The 19,225-nt window shown below is 45.1% G+C and overlaps 2 protein-coding genes across 4 annotated transcripts; one reads left to right on the top strand and one right to left on the bottom strand.

Annotated features, from left to right (window-relative positions):
* The first annotated feature begins 2,473 nt into the window (after window positions 1–2,473).
* LOC115041657 (ceramide synthase 2-like) lies at window positions 2,474–15,147 on the top strand. 3 transcript variants are annotated; one of them, XM_029499298.1, is made up of 11 exons: window positions 2,474–2,556; window positions 3,526–3,702; window positions 5,748–5,865; window positions 8,252–8,370; window positions 8,775–8,832; window positions 9,290–9,340; window positions 10,909–11,001; window positions 12,070–12,198; window positions 13,759–13,865; window positions 14,520–14,676; window positions 14,762–15,147. In XM_029499298.1, the coding sequence occupies exons 2-11, from the start codon at window positions 3,527–3,529 to the stop codon at window positions 14,963–14,965; spliced, it is 1,212 nt and encodes a 403-aa protein (XP_029355158.1). In that variant the 5' UTR covers window positions 2,474–2,556; window position 3,526; the 3' UTR covers window positions 14,966–15,147. The 3 variants fall into 3 exon arrangements, with proteins under 3 accessions (XP_029355158.1, XP_029355157.1, XP_029355159.1); XM_029499297.1 differs by having other exon boundaries at window positions 2,530–2,728; XM_029499299.1 differs by lacking the exons at window positions 2,474–2,556; window positions 3,526–3,702 and adding an exon at window positions 4,797–5,654.
* A 2,005-nt stretch (window positions 15,148–17,152) lies between these two features.
* Window positions 17,153–19,115, bottom strand: LOC115042049 (kelch-like protein diablo). Its single transcript, XM_029500060.1, has 3 exons — window positions 18,161–19,115; window positions 17,619–18,030; window positions 17,153–17,456 (listed from the first exon to the last, which is right to left on the bottom strand). Exons 1-3 carry the CDS (start codon window positions 19,113–19,115, stop codon window positions 17,153–17,155), a joined length of 1,671 nt encoding a protein of 556 aa, XP_029355920.1.
* Between the last annotated feature and the right edge of the window lie 110 nt (window positions 19,116–19,225).

Below are 19,225 nucleotides of genomic sequence, written 5' to 3' on the forward strand. Positions count from 1 at the left end.
AGGCTTATCACGTGTCTGCAGCAAGCGAAGGCAAATTAAAACAATTTTTCTTTTAACACAGCAGCACATTCACCTGTAACCGACCTCTTGCACGACCTGTCTCACACATCACAGGAATTCGACGGAGAAATCTCTTCATCTCAAGATGGAATGATGAAGAGTCACATGTCGTTGTCAGCGCTCAGATGTGAACAGAACCGGTGATGGAAAAACAACGCCCAGGAACTTTTCACTGCTACTCTGTATCACACATGAACTTATGTGATTTCTGAGATATTCATCAAAGCAGTTAGCGCGTTATGGCCCCATTAGCACAGGTGGAGCTGTCCATTTGTTTTATGGGGCTGCAAATCCAGCTCTGCAGCTGCAGTGAAGAGCACCAACCTCTGCATTTTCTGTCTGGCTTCCATAACCTGAGCAACTAAAAGAGTTGGTTGAACTACTTTTTTGCGTTTTCACAATCCTCTTCGAATTTCATTTCCAGCCTGTACAACACTGAGCGAAGAAGGAATGTTTTAAATACTTTGTTTTGCTGATTTTCGCCTAAACATCAGCACTTTCTGCCGCTAAGCTGCACGTGATGCAGTGATTCATGGCGTTAAGTAATTTTTGCATAAAAGGAGAAGTGCTGTCTGCGAACCATTTCACTTCCTGTCACGACCGTTGGAGTATGGCTGGTATGAGAGGCAGCGTCATGTGGACAGTGCTGGAAATCTTATCAGTTTTATGCAGCATGAGTGACGGCTGATTAGCGATATCAGTGACTGCAGGTATTCCAGCCTGCGCTGTCCGAATAAACAGCGACGCATGCTAAAGGACGCTAAAGCACAAAGTACAACAAACAATAAATCATCAGGCGATGACAAACCTGACTGTGCTCATGTGATGTCCTCACAGTGTGTATCAGTTCTGTGCCACAGACTCACACCTGCATCTTTACAAAACAAAAAGCAGAGAAGCTTTTTAATCAAATACCTGTAATTCTTAAAACAGGACGCTGGCTGACATCTGTTAGCAGCTCAGATCTGTTCTGGAGCAGGAAGCCCACTGAGATGATGATGATGGTGACAGCCTCCCCCCAAGTCTCTCTCAGTCTCCCCCTCCCTCCCTCTCTCTCTGTCCTCCCCCTCCCCTCTCTCCCTCCCTCCCTCTCTCTCTCTCCCCTCCCTCACCCCCTTCTCTCCCTCTCTCTCTCAGTCTCCCCCCCCCCTCTCCCTCTCCCTCTCTCTCTCCCCTCACCTCTATCTCTCCCTCTCTCCCCCCCTCCCCCTCTCCCTCTCTCTCTCCCCCTGTCTCTCTACCCCCCCACTCTCTCCCCCCCCCCTTCTCTCTCTCCTCACCCCCCCTTCTCCCTCCCACCCTCTCTCTCCCCTCCCTCCCCCCCTTCTCTCTCTCTCTCTCTCTCTCCCTCCCTCCCTCTCTCTCTCTCCCTCCCCCTTCTCTCTCTCCCCTCTCCCTCTCCCTCCCTCTCTCTCTCTCTCCCTCCCTCCCTCCCTCTCTCTCTCTCTCCCTCCCTCCCTCTCTCTCTCCTCACCCCCCCTCCCTCTCTCTCTCCCTCCCTCCCTCTCTCTCTCTCCCCTCCCTCACCCCCTTCTCTCTCTCTCTCTCTCCCTCCCTCCCTCTCTCTCTGTCCTCCCCCTCCCCTCTCTCTCCCTCCCTCCCTCTCTCCCTCTCCTTCCCCCCCTCCTTCTCTCTCTCCCTCCCTCCCTCTCTCCCTCTCCCTCCCTCCCTCCCTCTCTCTCTGTCCTCCTCCCCCCCCCTCTCTCTCTCCCTCCCTCTCACCCCCTCCCTCCCCCTCTTCTCTCTCTCTCTCTCTCCTCACCCCCCCTTCTCTCTCGCTCCCCCCCCTCTCTCTCTCCCTCCCTCCCTCTCACCCCCTCCCTCCCCCCCTTCTCTCTCTCTCTCTCCCTCCCTCCCTCCCTCCCTCTCTGTCCTCCCCCTCCCCTCTCTCTCCCCTCCCTCCCTCTCTCTCTCATCACCCCCCCTCTCTCTCCCTCCCTCCCTCTCTCTCTCTCCTCACCCCCCCTCTCTCCCTCCCCCCCTTCTCTCTCGCTCTCTCCCTCTCCCTCCCTCTCTCTCTCCTCACCCCCCCCCCCTCTCTCTCCCTCCCTCCTCACCCCCCCTCTCTCCCTCCCCCCCTTCTCTCTCGCTCTCTCCCTCTCCCTCCCTCCCTCTCTCTCTCCTCCCTCCCTCTCTCTCTCTCCCCCTCTCTCTCTCTCCCTCCCTCTCTCTCTCCTCACCCTCCCTCTCTCTCGCTCCCTCCCTCTCTCTCTCTCCCTCCCTCCCTCTCTCTCTCTCCCTCCCTCCCTCTCTCTCTCTCTCTCCTCTCTCCTCCCTCTCCCTCCCTCCCCCTCCCTCTCTCTCTCTCCCTCCCTCCCTCTCTCTCTCTCTCTCCCTCTCTCTCTCCCTCTCCTCTCCCTCCCTCCCTCCCTCTCTCTCTGCCCCCCCCCACCTCTCTCCCCGCCCCTGAACAGGAGCAGGTTGCGTCAAACGCGCTCCTCCTCTCCATTTTGCCGCTGAGGACGCGTCCCATCCGCAGAACGGGAGCGCGGACAGGTAACCGCAACGTCGCCTTTCGTTCTTCCGCGGATTCGGACGGTGAGCCGCGTTTCTCCGGTGTAGTGTAGACCTGCAGGCCGAGGATGAGGAGGCAGTAGGAGGATGTGAGCGGTGCCCCCCTCCCCCTCCACGCCGAACCCAGCTCACTGCCAGGCTTCATCACACTCTTGTATATATTTATTTCTATCTAACGTAAATGTGAGCCCGTTGTGTTTGTGTGTCGGTCTGTTGTGTGTCGCTGCTGCTTTAACGCGCAGCATCATCTGATCGATGGGACTCTGAAGGAAGCAGCTTTTGTCAGAGGACTGAACGCTGTTCAGATCGGGAGTTGTGTGTTGATGGATTTGTGTGTGATTGTGTGAGTCGTTCCGGTTTTGTTGGGACACGTGCACTGACTGATGACTGGATGTGTGTTATGTTGCAATGCACAGGTGTTTTTCAGGTGAGTCTTTGGTTTGACGGCTCAAATGATCTTTAATTCTTTTTTTTTTTGTCACAGAAAATTGATATGCAGATATTTTGACATGAGAGAAGAAGGTCCTGGAGCTCTGGGACCTTCCTCAGTAAAGTAAAGTCAGTAAGAAGTGCGTGCTGATTGGTGATGGTTGTGTGTCCGTTTGGGCCCTGCCATAGCCTGCTGGGATTGGCCCCACACCTGGACTGATCAGGCTGTAGGCGACGGATAGGTGCCTCTTTCTGCTTTTCGTAGTCGTGTGATGGCCAATCAAATGGATCCACCAAAAGGATTTTAAATTCTCATGTCATTTTTGTTTTTCTGATGCCGCCCAGCATCCTGGAGCAGTTTCTGCAGATCGGGACGGAGATGAACATGAACTTTGTTGCTGTGTTCCCCTTTCCTTGTCTTTTCACTTCGAATCTTGGGCGCCGTTTGGCTTGAATATGAATAAGGCATCAATCTTTTAGCAGAACGCTGACATGGATCCTGTTTCCTCTCCTCTTCCTCAGGATGGAGGCCATGTTGAACGAGTGGATATGGCAGGAGGAGTACTGGCTTCCTCCTGGGATCTACTGGCGGGACATCGAGATCGAGGAGGACGACGGCCGCTTTCCTCTACCCAGGGATCTCATCTACACCCTGCCGCTGGCCGTCGCCTTCATAGCCATCAGATATGTCTTTGAGAGGTGAGACACGCCTGCCCCCCTCCCTCCACAGCTGGACCGTGACACCACCGTTGTCCTCTCCGGTTAGATGTGATGGCGTCCGCTGTGCTGCTTGTGTGGCCCAGGATGATGGCTCCTCTGTTAGATGGACGGGGGTCAGACCAGGCAGGCAGCATGAGTAGGAGGTTTTAGCTGCTGATGGATGAAAACTGTCTCTCCTCCCAGGGGGAGTGGGACTGTCTGAGTGCTGGAGGAAAAGGAGGATTAGTGATGGAGCAGTTTGGTTACCAGCGTCGTGTTCATCCGCATTACTAATTGCCAGAAAAAGCTCTTGTAGAAATGAACCAACCGCTGTGTGTTCACCAGGTGGACAGACAGATGAGACAGCTCCAATGTAAATCCCCAGCAGCGCTTATTATGTGAATCCTGCGGTTAAAGCATCAAGAGACTGTGTGAAAAAAAGGTCAAAACGCTTCTGTGGTGACGACCAGGGCGACTTTAATCTTCTTCTCAGTGTGACATGTTGGCGATCAGCGTATAAGAGGAGTTTGTTGGCTTCTTGAATATTTGACAGCAGCTCTGAAGCATCTTTTGTCTTCTTCCTCTTCAACAACATGATGTTTTTGTGTTTGGTTGGTTCTTTTTTATTTAGGTCATGTTTACAGGAAAACCACATCACATTGTGCCGTTGTTCAAGTGATCATTTGTTTTTGGATTTTCTGGGCAGAACCTTTATACTACTTTGTATAAAAAAAAAAAGAAATATGTTTTGACACCAACACAATTCGCTTATCTCTTTACCTTTAAGAAAATACAGATATTAGACAGCCCCTGGGATGTAGATATCATGTCATGATGCACTTGAAGTGAATTTATTGCCTTCGTATCATGTGACATCACATGATGGACAGGATTCATTTGGATTGGTTTTTTTTTTTTTTTTTTTTTTAGTATCTTTTTATGAAGTCAAAACAAACAACAACTTGAAGTCATTTGGGTTGAGCTGTTTTGTTTTCACTGTCAGGAACTATGTCACTGCCAGTTCACCTGCTCATTTATCTAGTTTTTCTGGCAGCAGGGCAGGAATCTGGGCTGATGACGGTGGGATGCACAGACCTGTGACAGACGGACAGATAGGCTTGTTTGTCGATGCTTGATCAGATAAAAAGGAGTCTTTCCTAACGAGGAACTGTGTGAGCTTGCTTCTCCTCGGGTGTTTCTCGGTATCAGTAGTAACATGAGACACATTGGTAACAGTCAGGGGTGAGTGTGTGTGTGACAGCATAAACAGAATAGCTAGGCGCGCCTGTGTGTGTTGCCGATGTGGCATCTGTGCGTTGTGTTGTGTTTGTAGGTCGTTGTGATGGATGGAGGAGTCGTGAGGGGTTTCTTACATCGGAGGAGCCATCAGTCAGCTGAGAGGGGAAAAGGCGTATCTTCATGTGATTGTCTCAGGCCACAGATGTTCTCCAGTGTTGGAGAAGGGGGTGTGTTGTGTGTGTGTGTGTGTGTGTGTGTGTGTGTGTGTTACAGATTCCTGTAACCAGAGACTGTATGTCTGACCTTCTCATTCTCTCTGATCTCTCCCTCCCTGCCCACTTCACCATGATTATCTCTGAGATAGAGTTACACACTACGTGACATTGCGTTTTGCGCACCACACACACACACACACACACACACACACACACACAGACGTCTATCAAAACATCTCATCTGTGCTTATACGCTCACATTGTCTTTTGGTGCTCCGCCTGTCTCCATCTCTTTGAAACACACATACACGCAGATCAAATGTCTCCCGATGCCTTATCAGATAATGGTATATAGGTTGTCTTACCAAGTGTCACCGTACACCCATGGGAGTCCCTCTGCAGGCTGTCAGGAGCAGCACAATGAGCCGTCTTACTGCTCTGCACACTACCGAGGCGGGATCCCGTCGGGCAGCCGCTGATGTCACTGCAGCGGATCATGTGGGATTATAATCCACTTTTCTGCACAGCCGAGTTGGCGTAGAAAAATCCATTTGAGCTGTTTCTTTTCTCTCCTGTTCTCTGTCCTCTCAGGCTCATCGCCGTCCCGTTAAGCAAACGTTTAGGCGTCAAGGATCGGATTCGGATTCGAGCCGTTTCCATCCCAAAGTTGGAAGCCTTCTACAAACAAAATAACCGGCAGCCATTGCAAGTTAGTATTTCTTCCAAACTTCCTATTTTTTTTTGGTGCTGGTCAACAAAAGCCATCACTTTTCTGTCATTTCCACATCCCATCCTTCCAAACGATACGCTTTCTAAACAGCGGAAAGAGCTTTTTCAATCTCTTTGCCCCAAATTCAGCCTCTGAGGCTTCAGACAGTTCAAACTTCACAAAACTGTGTGTAAGTAGGCCGACAGGCCAATTTACTCCTGTAGACCAGATATTTTCCTGAAGTAATTGGTTCAACTGGTTCACACAGAGATGAACCAGCGAAGTTCTCTAACTGATTTCAATGTCAACGTGATCATCTATTCATTTATTCAAAATAACTTAGCAACATCTGTTTTATAGCCAGAAACAAACAAAATAAAGTCCATGAAATATCAGGTATAAGATAAAAAAACAGAATGGTTATTTAAGAATATATTTTTTGCTGCTACCTATGTTTATTTATTTATGTAATAGAGAAAATTCAATTAAATGTAGTTTACATCCACCGTGAGAATCCAGAATACACTAAATCAAAATAGAGTAAAATATTATTTTGAAATGTAGCACACGCTACAAAAATGTGATAATGTCATTGATCTAGTGTGACCTTTTTTAAATATAAATGTTTTGGATTTTTTTTTTTTTTTTTTTTTTTATCCTTGATGATATTGTGCCGCCTTCCACTTCAAACTACATCACAAGTCTCCATGTTGATGCTGCAGTGTGGTAGCCGGGCCAACGCAGCTTCATCGAACATTGTCTGCCATGAATGCTGCTAACATTGAAGTGTTGTGCGTAATCTCCTAAAGCAGGCATATGGAAGTTTGCATACATTTGCACACCCAAATGCAGAAGGTGACAAAGGTGGAAAGATTGAACTTCTTGTTAGTTTTATCAGAGAGCATTTGTTCCTGCTCTGGGTTTGGCTGAAGAGCACGAATGTTGAATAAAGGAAGTGTTGAAAGAAAAACAGGAAATTAACTCTTCAGAACTCTTTGAGAATTTCATGTGAGTCACACTCAAACTAAATTCAAAAGTACCACAGTTTGTGAAGTTTATGAATAACACCATGTTATTCATAAACAATGTTCATTCACGCATTTTCTACCACTAATCCATTTCCAGCTCACCCTGGGTGGGGGCGGGGTCACCCTGGACAGGTCGCCACATTCAGACCTACGCACAATTCAGAGTCACCCCTGAACCCAAACATGATGTGTTTGGATGGTGGGAGGAAACCCACGCAGGGAGAAAATGACACGAGTCATTCTTTCCCCTTTAACCTGTGAACAGGTTTGATTTGACTTTGCATCACTGATGTTCCTGTGCAGACCTGCACGCTTGTTCACGTTTCAGGTCAAGATATGACTTGACAGATCCTTTTTTTTTTTTTTTTTTTTTTTCCTTTCACTAAACTCCCAACAGACCTGTCTCACATGATAAATAGACTTGTACTATTTATACATTGACAGAGACGTACAAATTAGCAGGTAATTCACAGACGCAACATTACATATTATCTTGTGTATACAACATGTGCTAGTTGAAATGTTTGAATGAAAAATGTTTTGGAGCTCATTCCATCTGCATACAGTTTATTTGAAACTTTTTTTTTTCCAAAGTCGGCGTAAACAAGTGGTGCAGTCCAAGCCACGCTATCCTGTGACCTGACGTCTTAAGTGCCACGTTTAAATGTAACCAGAGAGCCGAGATAAGCAGGTAGATTCTGCGGCAGAGCCTCACAAATAAACAACGTGTGATGCTGCTCCCTCCTGTTTGTTAAAGAGGAGTCTCCCACCCTTTCATGCTGGATTCAGTGATTAGTGTCAAAAGGTGATGAAGTGTAGCGTGTTGTGAGAGTCGAGGGGTTTTCAGCCTGGCCGGACAATCGTGCATGTGAAAAAAAAAATATCAGCACAATGAAGAGCAGGATGAAAAAAAGAAGAACGTGATTTGATTCTGCATTTAAAATCCAATTCATGCCTTTTGAGGGACGGACAAATCACAGTGTGACAAGCATGACAAGACTTATTTACACAGTTTTTATTTACATGTGGTCAGGACCTGCAGCAGCACCGCCGGTTGTGTTAGCTCCATGTAAATGCCACGCTGTAGACACGAGAGGGAGTAGACAAATTAGTACGACTTTTCAATGTGAGCTGCAGGCCCTGGCACGTTGTGTTGTTGTTGCTGCTTTGCTCAAACTTAGAACAACACGCTCATGTAATTAAGTCTCACTCAGCACAGGGAGCTTTTCAGCAGTAACAGAATCAGGCTGCGGGGAACTTTAGACAGTCCTGTTACCGAACAAATGGTTAGACTAAAGACTGAATGTGTGCGTCGATACCCTGTGTGTCAATCCGTTTCTGTGCTTGTGTGTTGTCAGAGTGAGGTGGCGAGTCTGAGGAAGCAGTGTGGACTCTCCGAGAGGAAGATCCAGACCTGGTTCAGACACAGAAGGAACCAGGACCGACCCAACAACACCAAAAAGTTCTGCGAAGCCTCGTGAGTCTCGCTTGCAGTTTTTAAAGCACGGAACTGAATGAAAGCTGCAGCAGGTTGACAGTGATGGTGGCTGAAGTTCACTCATCTGCTGCTGGCTGATTGGCCCCCTGCTCTGGCCTCACACCCACCCCGCTACAGACATACAACCATGATTATCATAACTTATTCTCTTTAAAAGTGACTATTACCTGCTTGTGTATCTATAGTTTGGCATCGTTATTAAAACAACACTGAGCGGAATTATCTCATCGTTCTGCTCTCCGTTATTTATATATTAGATCGTTCTGTTTAGTTTGCATTCAGCACACATTTTGCCTGCTGCAGATTGTATGTGCTACTTTTTTTATCTGCTCTACTCATTTTAACATTTGAACAAATGATGCTCTCTGCTTTTATCTGTGCAGCTGGCGGTTCGTCTTCTACCTTGTAGCTTTCACAGTCGGACTTGGTTCGTTAATAAACGTAAGTTACACATTACACATCACGAGTAGACACATTTGTTTTAATTACAAACAATTACAAATAATTCAGTGGGGATGAATAGAAATGGGTGGATTTAATGTCAGGTGTGAATGAAGAGCAGGGGTGGCCAACCAGTCCCTTTCTCCTTCTCTGGAGAGAGAAAGGGACTGGTTGTGTTGTGTGACACACACACACACACACACACACACACACACACAGAAACACTCTCATTCAACATTCAACTCAGAAGTAATCATCTTCCCGGCCTTCTAAAAAAATCCTGTGTTCATCTTCATATTTCCGTCTAGCTTTGCGTTTCGCCGTTTTGCCAACTGATGATTGCTAATTTGTCTGAATGAGTGCAGGACAGAGCAGCCTGGTGGTAAAATAGAAATAATACAGCACATCCAGGCAGCAGGATGGTTCATGTGAAGTGTTTTTTTTTTTTTTTTTCCAGGCTCCGTGGTTGTGGGATCACAGAGAGTGTTGGAGGGGATATCCTAAACAGGTGAGCAGGAAGCAGCAGTTTTTTACTCTGTCTTTTATCTGGCTGTTGGCGATCTGCCACCAAATTATGTCAGCGAGTTTTTCAAGAATCATTCGAGTATCAAATGAAGGCCATTTACTAATAAGACAAAGACACGTAGGAGGAAGAAAGGACGAAAATGTGAACAGAAGGAATGGAGTTTGGCACTTTGACCCCTTCAGGAAGTGGATCAAAATGAAAAATGAAAGTTCCTTCCAATGTCAGCTTAGACAGCCTGAGCTGTTATGAAGGATGGTGCTCTTGGACGTGTCGTGCCTTTTAAAATTTAGCTGGCTAACAAGTGACTGACTAAAGGCCTGAGCTTCATTGGTGTGATTTCTCCTGACATTCCTGAGATGTCACTATATGGCAGGGGATTTTTTTTTTTAATGACAGAACTGAATTGCATTAACATACAAAATGAAAAGCAGGATTTGTTGTTATTCAGAAGTCAAAGAACTGTTTTGACAGGTGATTAGCAAATAAAGCAAAGTTTCTCCAAAGTTTTTCTTGTTTTGTTTATTTTGAATTATTAGAAATGGAATATATTTGTCTTTGCATGTCAGACAAAAACAGAAAATATGAAGACTCTTTGCACCCCTCACAACTTTCTATTTCTATTTGAATCATGAATCAGTGTGTGGAAAAAGTACAGAACTCAACCTTGGCTCCAGCACAACATGGGCACACGATAAGAGTGAGCCGGAGGGGAAAGAGCATAGCTGGGAGTGAACCAACGAAAAGCCTTTAGTCTCTGTGAAGGCAGACCTCAGATGAGCCAGCACACTCCACCTTCGTTCTCCATTCCTCCACTTCCTCTGTAGCTGGCCTGAATGTTTTAGTCTTTCCAGATTGTTTTTTTTTTTTTGCTCTGAGTAAGAAGAGCGAACATCACTCTGCGTAGTGATAGGTCGGCATTCCTGCAGGGGAGCCAGTCCTTCCTCGTGGGGTCATGACCACGAGCAGAATGCTGCAGCTGAAAAAAATGCAGAGCCATACGTCTCTCTATCTGCATTCTGACTGATGTCGGTCCCTGAAGGCAACGCTGCCACTGACCTTTTCTGCCTCATCTCAGAGAGAAAGGATGCGTTTGTTTTTTTTCTTTCAGTTAAATGCAATCCGTCCACTTCCTTCCATTGTGTTGCTGCAGACTTTGAGTGTTGTGTTCTGTGTAAGAAAGTGTTTGAAGATAGCATGCCGCCACTTTTCTTCGATGGAAAAACACTTCCTGTTTTAGAGAGCAGCTTGGCTCACACCGTTCTTTCCTTCCATAGGGGATTGTTATTGTGGCGCTTTGGAAATGTTGAAAATTCCAGCTGCGCTGCACGTGAGAAAAAGGACAAAGTTAGTGTGCAACAGTTCAACAAATTTGTATCTATGCAAAAATTCAGGAGGTTTTTAGAGCATTTTCACAAAATGTCTGAAGAGCAATCATATTTGCTGCCTCTAAAAACGGCACAAACCACAGATGGGATGATGGGAATGCTTCTGATGCAGCCACATGACCCTTATTGTTTCTCTTCCTCTCATTCATATTTTAATTTTTTCAGCCTGTGGCGGAGGCTCATTACTGGTATTACATCCTGGAATTGGGTTTCTACTTGTCGCTGCTCATGTGTGTCTCTGTGGACGTCAAGCGAAAAGTGAGTGTGACTCCCCCCCCCCTCCCCAAAATACGGACTCACCACACACACACACACAGGCGTGCTGTACACAAGGTTAGACCTCAGAGTGACATCCTGTTGCTTTTCACATGGTTTTGCATTTCCTCCTCTTTCAATCTGAACATAAAGTCAAATGGTCACAACCCTGAAAATAAATGTCATCAGTGTGACAACTGTGTTCTGCACACTGTAATCCAATCCTGTTTTTTTTTTTTTTTTTCTACTGCGTGGTCATATTTAATTCCGATTATGCACTAGAGTATCTGCATTGTAACTATGTGGACTTTGTGTTGGCTCTCATTTTAGAAAACAGAGTCCTGCAGGGTTTTCAAATTCTTTCATAAGAGACTTAGCACATGTTATAAAATGTCTTGCATTAAGAACAAAAGAACTTGATTAACCCCAGCTGTTCTCGTGGGACCAAATGAGCTCCAAACTATTCAGCTACACTTCTCCCTTTTGATAAACTGGATTTCTGTTTCCTTTATGTTTTGTTTTGTTTTGTTTTTCTTTTGTCAGGAAACCATTTGAAATAATAGTTAACAATAAACAGTACATACTGGTTCCCTCTCTCTCCATAAAAATGTGAAGTTTTGGCATTAAGCTGTCAAGATAATGCATATTATGATTCGGCACTATACAAATACATTTCATTGATTTGAAATTTAAAATGGCAGGTCAGGTCTGGTTTTGTCTCCCGTCCTTTGTGTGTTCTACTTGTGTGTATTCGCTCCAGGTTCTTAGACTTCCTAACACAGGCCAAAGACACACACATCAGGTCGACTCTAAAGGTGAATGTGAGCATCAATTGTTAATTGTCACTGTGTCTGTCCTGTAATAAACTGTGTACCCCAAAATGATTGCTTCTTATGTTTCCTTGGGGATGTATATACTTCAGGGGGTTTTGCCCGACTCACGTGAGGCTGATTTAAGACATTTTAGCTCCAGATACTTGGACACAACTGATGACCAGAGATGAAGAGCTGCTGCTGTCGTGGTTATGCTATTGTGCGTCCTTCTCATGCTGTGTTTTCGTGTGTGTTCCAGGATTTTAAGGAGCAGGTAATTCATCACATTGCCACCATATTCCTCGTGGGGTTTTCCTACTGTGCCAACTATGTGAGAGTTGGCACTCTGGTGATGCTGGTGCACGACTCCTCTGACTTCCTGCTCGAGGTAAAGCCCCACACATTTCTAACTAAGAGGCCATCATAATAATTTTCAAGGAAGGAATTAAGACTGTTTTGTTTTGTTTTGGGGTTTTTTTTGGGGGAGCAAAAGGAAGAAGGAAATGCATCATTAAAATACGTTTAAAGTTCCTTCACTCATTCATTTTTGTTGAGTTAGCAGGATGTTGATGTGCCAAAAACATTACGCAAAGGGAGCTTGACTTGACAGCTTCTGCAGCAGTGAACGCATTGTACCCCTGTGTGAGGTGGGAACTGCTCTGTACAAGGAAAAGAATTATCGTCTGCTGAATAAAAATGGAAATATTTTCCTGGCAGGAAAATAAATCTTGCCTGCTCATCCCTCAGTGGGACAAAGGGCCTGTTGTCTTCAGAGTTTCTCAGGTGTTGCACTTCAACGATAACATGTGCAAATCAAGATTGTCAGCGGGAAACATGCAGAGCCAGTTGTGCGACCTCAGGCGTGACTTGGCGTCATGTGGCCTCCGAGAAGCCACAAAATGAACAATTGTGAGGTCGTCACACACGGCCGGTAACTCCGTGCACCCCTGAAAGTTTATAATTAAAACACTAAACGCTCACAAGAACCCACCACGATAGGTAAAGGAAACCAAAGGTTGAAAGGAGGAAGACCAAAAACAGAAATGCGAGATTAAATTTGAGTTGCTGTAATGGACCATTATGTTGTGCACAAATGTCGGTGGGGGAAACTGAAGAATGAGAACAACCCTCTGTAGCAGAAAGGAGAAATAGTTTATGACTGAATCACATTCACAGCGCAGTTTGCTTTTCATCAGACTGTTTCCTTTTGAAGTGCTGAATCCAGACATTTAATACTTTGAATATATACATATGTATATTTATTATTATTTATTTTTTCACAGAAGGGAACAAAGTAACTGTCACTGAAATGTGGATATTTTTTAGAAAGCATAAAAGATCATTTCTGTGTCCCAAAGAGGAAACATATCTCATATCTATATCACACAAACGTTTCGTAGCTGCCGACCCTGAACGCGGTGTTTTCTTTTTTTAAGCAGTGAGTAATGAATGATTTGTGTTGTTTTTATTTTGTGTATTATCTGGTAGTCTGTTTGAGTTCAGATAAAACTGTGTTGAGATGCTTGTTTGACTTTGGTTTGGTGAATGTAGTTTCACGGCTGGTCTTTGTGTAAAAAAGCATCGAAGGTTTCAAAAACTTTGTTTCAAAAACTGCTCTGAGCTCAACTTGCTGATTTCATACAAATTGGGATGAAAACTATCTGTATTTCCTTTTTTGGCTTCTTGTTGTGAGTAGAATTTAAACCTCAGATCAGATGACACCATTGAAAGTCTGTTTTTCTGTTTTACCATTATTTGTTTTCTTTTTTTTATTTTACCATTACATATTTGGCACTGCAGAGGATACCATTAATAATGAGCACATATCAGGGAAGGTGGCGTAAGCAGAAAGGTTGCAGCTAAAAAGTCGACTGTAAAACTGGAGCGTTTGTTACGTGTTTTTGTGCAATGACTCATGACTAACAAGGATTTGTTTTTCTTCCAAAAGTCAGCTAAGATGTTTCATTACGCCGGCTGGACGAAGACGTGCGACTCACTGTTTGTCATCTTTGCCCTCGTCTTCCTCATCACGAGGCTGGTGGTGTTTCCTCTCAGGTGGGACATTAGATCAGCTGATTTCAGCCGACAAATCCGTTGCTCTGCATGTAGGACTGAGGAGTGACCACAGTGAGACCATTACAGAGTTTGTCCACCAGAGAGCACTGATGTGTTGATTTGTCTTCTTAAACAAGGTCCCTGTAATCAGCTATTCATGAGCTCCTTACTAAGAAATTATCATCATCTGACATCTGTTGTAGGCGCCTCAAGTATCCAGCTCATGTTTTCTCAAAGCTGAGCTGTTTTTGTGCCGCGGTCATCTGTGTTCTCGCAATAATACAGAAATTATGTTATGTTACTAAATACTATCCACTACAGCCATGTTCTGAAGGTAGTTTTTGTTGCTCTTGCAGTTGAAGATCTGGTTCATTGTTCAAAAGTGCGTAGTTTCATCTTGCTCCTGTTCTATTCTCAGGCGTCTCAATGCTCTCATGTTTATTTGCAAATAGAGCGAGGAAGTGGCTCATGTTACTGCCAGGTCTGACCAGAGACCACGTCTTTGCTTCACGTTACTTTATTAAATTTAGCTCCTGTTTAAGTCTGGAGTTTGTCAGTTGGTCAAAATGTTAAAAATGTTTCAAAGGGTCAAGGCTTGAACTACGAATTGGCTCGGTCAAAAACTGACTGCTTCATATCATGTGCGTTTAACAGAGTGATCCACACGACCCTGGTGGTGTCTCTGGAGTTCTTCCAGCCGTTCTTTGGTTATTATTTCTTCAACGCCCTGCTGCTAATCCTGCAAGCCCTGCACATCTTCTGGGCTTATCTCATCCTGCGCATGGTCTACAAGTTTGTGTTCTTGGGCAAGGTAACACGGCTTCTTGCTTAGCAAGCAAATTACGGCTCAGGGGGAAATCGTAAAATCGTTCATCGTCTTTTGTTTTTCTCCAAAGGTTGAGCGCGACGAACGCAGTGATGAGGAAAGTGAGGTGGATGATGAAGAGGAGGAGGAGGCCGAAGATGAAGGAGACGACCGCACATGGGAGCAGAGGAAGGGCGCAATTAACTCCAAATTGGCATCGCTGGCAAACAACTGCGTCCTGAACAACCTGACCAACCAGAGGAATATAAACAGCAGGTTGCCCAAAGCCAGATAATAGAGGAGCCCTCCTTCCTCACCAGCAGAGCCTCAGTGGGAAAACATGGAGATATGAAACATGCATAAAGCCCGTGTACATCCAGTATGGTCCATCGATGATTTCAGATCAGGGTAGGTCTGTATTCTGCTTGTCTTCAAAAAAAAAACATAAAAAAAGAGGCCCAAGAGGCACAGATGATTGTAAATCTACACACCCAGTGTGAGAATAGGAAGAAACGCCATCATTACTGTCACCCGTAGCACTGCACACTGTAAAAAAATATATATTTTTAAAAATTCCCTTAACTCTAATAATAATGTGTTTTTTGTTTTTATTTATGCTGTTTGGTTTGTTGTACTATAATAGCCTTTTTTGTAAATACCTAAAGGGTAGAAACTGTGCTGTAATTAATTCATCCTTTATTTGGCCAGCAGGACAAAGGAACTGTTCTTATACAGGATGACGCTGTTACCTGAAATGTGTTATAATACGCTTTAAACAGAGGGAACTAAAGCTGCAGTGAGGTAGTAATTCACTTTGTATCCACACACACACACAAAGTATGGCTGATTGTACAGATGCTTTGAAAAACATTGATTGTAGTAAACCTGTTGACAGATCGCTTTATAGACTATTTTTATGAACCAGTTATTCAACAGGAAAATTTTAAGTTGTTTTAATCTGTGGCAGAACTGCATAGAAAGGGATTTTTTTTTTTTTTTTTTTTTTTTGTTCTGTGATAAGGTTTGATTTAATCAGGCACGTTGAGCTCAGTTCTTGGAGGAGAACTTGTCTTGTCATTTTCACAAGGCATCATTTTGTCCTTGTCTGACAAAATGATGCCTTGTGAAAATGTACTGTTCCTGCAAATATGGGCTTCAATCTGATATTTGTGTGATTGTGTGTGTATGTGTGTTTCATTTTCTACTTTAAACATTGTGACAGGCAGCACATTGATTTTTTTTTTTTTTTTTTTTATGTTTGTTTTTTATGTTTGCTCTGCTGTAGTTTGTTCTGTGCCTTGGTTGCTGTTTTGAAACCACTCTCTGACAAGCATTTAGTAGGATTACCTTTACTGGACCAACACGTGGACCAGGCCTTACTGTGACTCATAACATTTTTGCTTGAATTGCTGGTGAGCCTGGCAGCATCAGGGAAAGCCACGCAGAGTCTGGGCATTAGAAAGGCATCAGTGAAACATGAGCTACTTCAGACAGTGAAGCCGTCTAACAAAGGCCAAATGCTTTTAAGCACAAATAAGAAAGTCATGATTAATAAGTAAAATGTGAAGATTTAATATTTTATATATAACTAGATTGGGCTCTGATCCTTAATTGGGAACAAGAGGTCACTGAATTGATTTTTAAATGTATTGAGCCAACAGACTGGAACAAACAAACTGACATGAGTCACTGTCTGCAGCTCCAACTTAGATTGTTAGTTATTTTTAATATTGTACAATACAGAGTTGTTGTTTATAAAATAAACCAGTGTCACTCTTTATTAGGTCAGTAAAGGGAATTGGTAAAGATACAGGATTGTTCTCTCCGTCCATCTATGATCCCACGATCCCTGCTGACTTTGGGTATGGGCTTAGGGCCACACACGGAGACGCACAGTCATTCGCATCTAAGGGCAATTTAGAGTCACTAATGAACCTAACGTGCATGCTTTGGATTGTGGAAAAACTGAAACACAGCATATAATTTTCTCCTGAGGGTGACATGAGTAGACACAGGACTGCGTCTGACTCTGACCTCAGTCACACTGAGAACATTTGTGATTTAAAATAATGACTATGTAGAGCATTTAAAAGGGCTGATCCATGGAATTACAAATTTATAACTCCCATTATGATATTTGGTTGGGTTTTTTTTTTTTTTTTTTTTTTTTAGTAAAGATAGATAAAAAAAAAAAATCTGAATTAACCAACAGCAAGAGAGCGGAGAGTTTCCACTCATGTAACCCTTGACTGTTCTATGAGTGTACGTTTATGCTCCGTTGATTGTGTGGAAAGCTTTAATAAATTGCTTCTACTGAAGAAATTAGAGCTCATGTCTTAATTTCATTCAGTCCATTTTCCATTCATTTCTGAATTTATTTAACCCACAAATCACAACCTCAGACATAAAACTCCATTTGTCCACGGTACACAACCTGTGATACACTGTAGATTAACACGTTTCAATCAGACATCACACACCATCATGTGACCATTCTGACAGTGACAGCCCCTCGGAGGGGAACAGGGCAGGGTATGGCGTCATCTACCTCTATGCAAGTGTCTATGTAAGGGTCCATCAACACCATGTTTGGGAATGTTTTGTTGCCCTTCCTCTCACCGACCAAGTATATCTGGCCGCTGACTGTGGCGCAGCCGGAAAAGAACTTCATGCTCAAAGATTCCTCCTCCACCAATGTCCATTCATCCGTCTCCACATCAAAACGCAATGTTTGGCCTCCGAACAGGTAGAGGGCACCGTTGAGCTCAGTGGCAACCAGGTCATATCTAGGAGCAGAGAATGATGAATGATGAATGATGAATTTTCCTTCTGCTTTAAATCAATGCTCTGCCAGTTGGACCATGTTTTGAAATTATACAGTCGCGTAGATAGATATTTCCCTGGACAGAAGGACTGGGATGTCCTTCCTTCACTAGAAATTCGCTCACCGTGGAAATGGAGAGTAGGAGATCACGTCCCACTGATCCTCCTTCACCACATATCTCTGAATTCCACAGTACACTTCGCCGTTTTCATCCAGGCCACAGGCCACGTAGATGCATGACCCCAGGACAGCAGTGGCCGCCCTCTCCACGGCGCTCACCATGGGCTCCAATTCCTCCCAACCTTCCTCTGACCCCAGGAGCAGCCTTTCCACATGGGCCACAACCCCTTCGTCCATGCTGCCACCCATGACGTACAGCGCTGAGTCCAGCCCGACGGAGCAGTGGCTGTGCCTGGACTTCTGCAGGGCTGGAGCATCCACCCAACGCTGGTTCCCACATTCATATATTCTGACCCAGTCAACGCTGAACCACAGCACATCCCGGAAGTAGCCGCCTGTCACAACCACATTGTCCCCTATGAGAAAATAAACGGAGCACAATGTTAATGTGAAACCTGATTGCCCAAAACCCTTTAAATGCACATTCAGGCACTCACTCATCCCAAGCTTCACTGTTATCCTCATTCTGCTCTTCATGAACATTACCTACTGCAGCCACCGAGTACTGTGTGAGGTTCTTCCTCTGCAGCGGTGCACAGCTCTGCCATCTACCGCTGAGTGTGTGAAACTGGTACAGTGCCTGTTGCTCCTGATCATGAGGTCCACCCAAGACAAAAAGGGTCTCTCTGGCACTAGTCCTCCTCATGGACCTGCCCAGAGACCAAGATGCTGGGAAATGTTCATTCAGCATGCAGATGAGCTTGGCTCTGGGGTCAGAGCTCTTCATTCTCGTCAAAAGTTCAGTAATGAACGGTAAAGACAGAGACTCAGGCCTCACCAGCTCAACCAGCTCCAGAAAGTGTTCCTCTCGTTTGGGGTCAAATGACGCCCAGCGTAGCGTGGCTTCCAGGGCCATATCGTCTTTATGGATGCTCAGGTCATCACTGGCGAGAAGATCTGCTATAGTCTCCTTAGGCAGGGACAGAAAATCCTCTTCTGTCACGATAGCAGAAAAGTGTGTGAGCACCACCTGTCGTGCTGCAGCGTAGAGCTGAGTGCAGCCCAGCTGCCAGGCGTAAGCCATCATTCCTAAACAATTACTAAGGTGCAGCTCCCGCTCCAGGAACTTGCAGCAGAGCAGCCTGGCTCGCTCAAGCTGGAGGAAGTCTGCAGTTTCAAGGACACCCAGAACATTGTCCCTGTCCAGAACCAGTCGGGATGTCCTGCAGTGCTCCATCAACACTGTGAACTGCTGCACCCGCACACCTTTAATTTCTATTGTTCTTTTGCTGCTCTCCACACCACCACCAAAGAACAGAGCCCTGAAGTAGGGACTCTGGCTGGCCAGACATTGACGGCTGACATAAAACCTCTCACCTTCTACCCGCAGAGTGGCATCTGGGACATCAAGGTCTTGAATGTGTAAAGCAGATTCACCCCCCTCCACTTTGTTTACCCGGTTGCACTCAGGCATCGATTCAACGGCAGCTCTCTGCGCCATGTCCCAGTAAACAGTGCACAGCGCCTTGCCCTGCTGGTTTACCCCCACCCCAGCTGGTGGTATTAATAGACTTGCCCCCCACCCCCTGACTGACTGATGGCTGAGCACGA

The sequence above is a fragment of the Echeneis naucrates genome, chromosome 4 (genome assembly GCF_900963305.1).
Source record: "Echeneis naucrates chromosome 4, fEcheNa1.1, whole genome shotgun sequence".
Classification (NCBI taxonomy): domain Eukaryota; kingdom Metazoa; phylum Chordata; class Actinopteri; order Carangiformes; family Echeneidae; genus Echeneis; species Echeneis naucrates.

Coding starts and splice junctions, on each gene's coding strand:
- LOC115042049 (XM_029500060.1), bottom strand. CDS start 19,115: ATGGCGCAGAGAGCTGCCGTTGAATCGATGCCTGAGTGCAACCGGGTA. Junction 18,031..18,160: donor GTACTCGGTGGCTGCAGTAG/GTAATGTTCATG, acceptor ATTTTCTCATAG/GGGACAATGTGGTTGTGACA. Junction 17,457..17,618: donor TCCTACTCTCCATTTCCACG/GTGAGCGAATTT, acceptor CTCTGCTCCTAG/ATATGACCTGGTTGCCACTG.
- LOC115041657 (XM_029499298.1), top strand. CDS start 3,527: ATGGAGGCCATGTTGAACGAGTGGATATGGCAGGAGGAGTACTGGCTT. Junction 13,866..14,519: donor CTGGTGGTGTTTCCTCTCAG/GTGGGACATTAG, acceptor TGCGTTTAACAG/AGTGATCCACACGACCCTGG. Junction 14,677..14,761: donor AGTTTGTGTTCTTGGGCAAG/GTAACACGGCTT, acceptor TTTTCTCCAAAG/GTTGAGCGCGACGAACGCAG.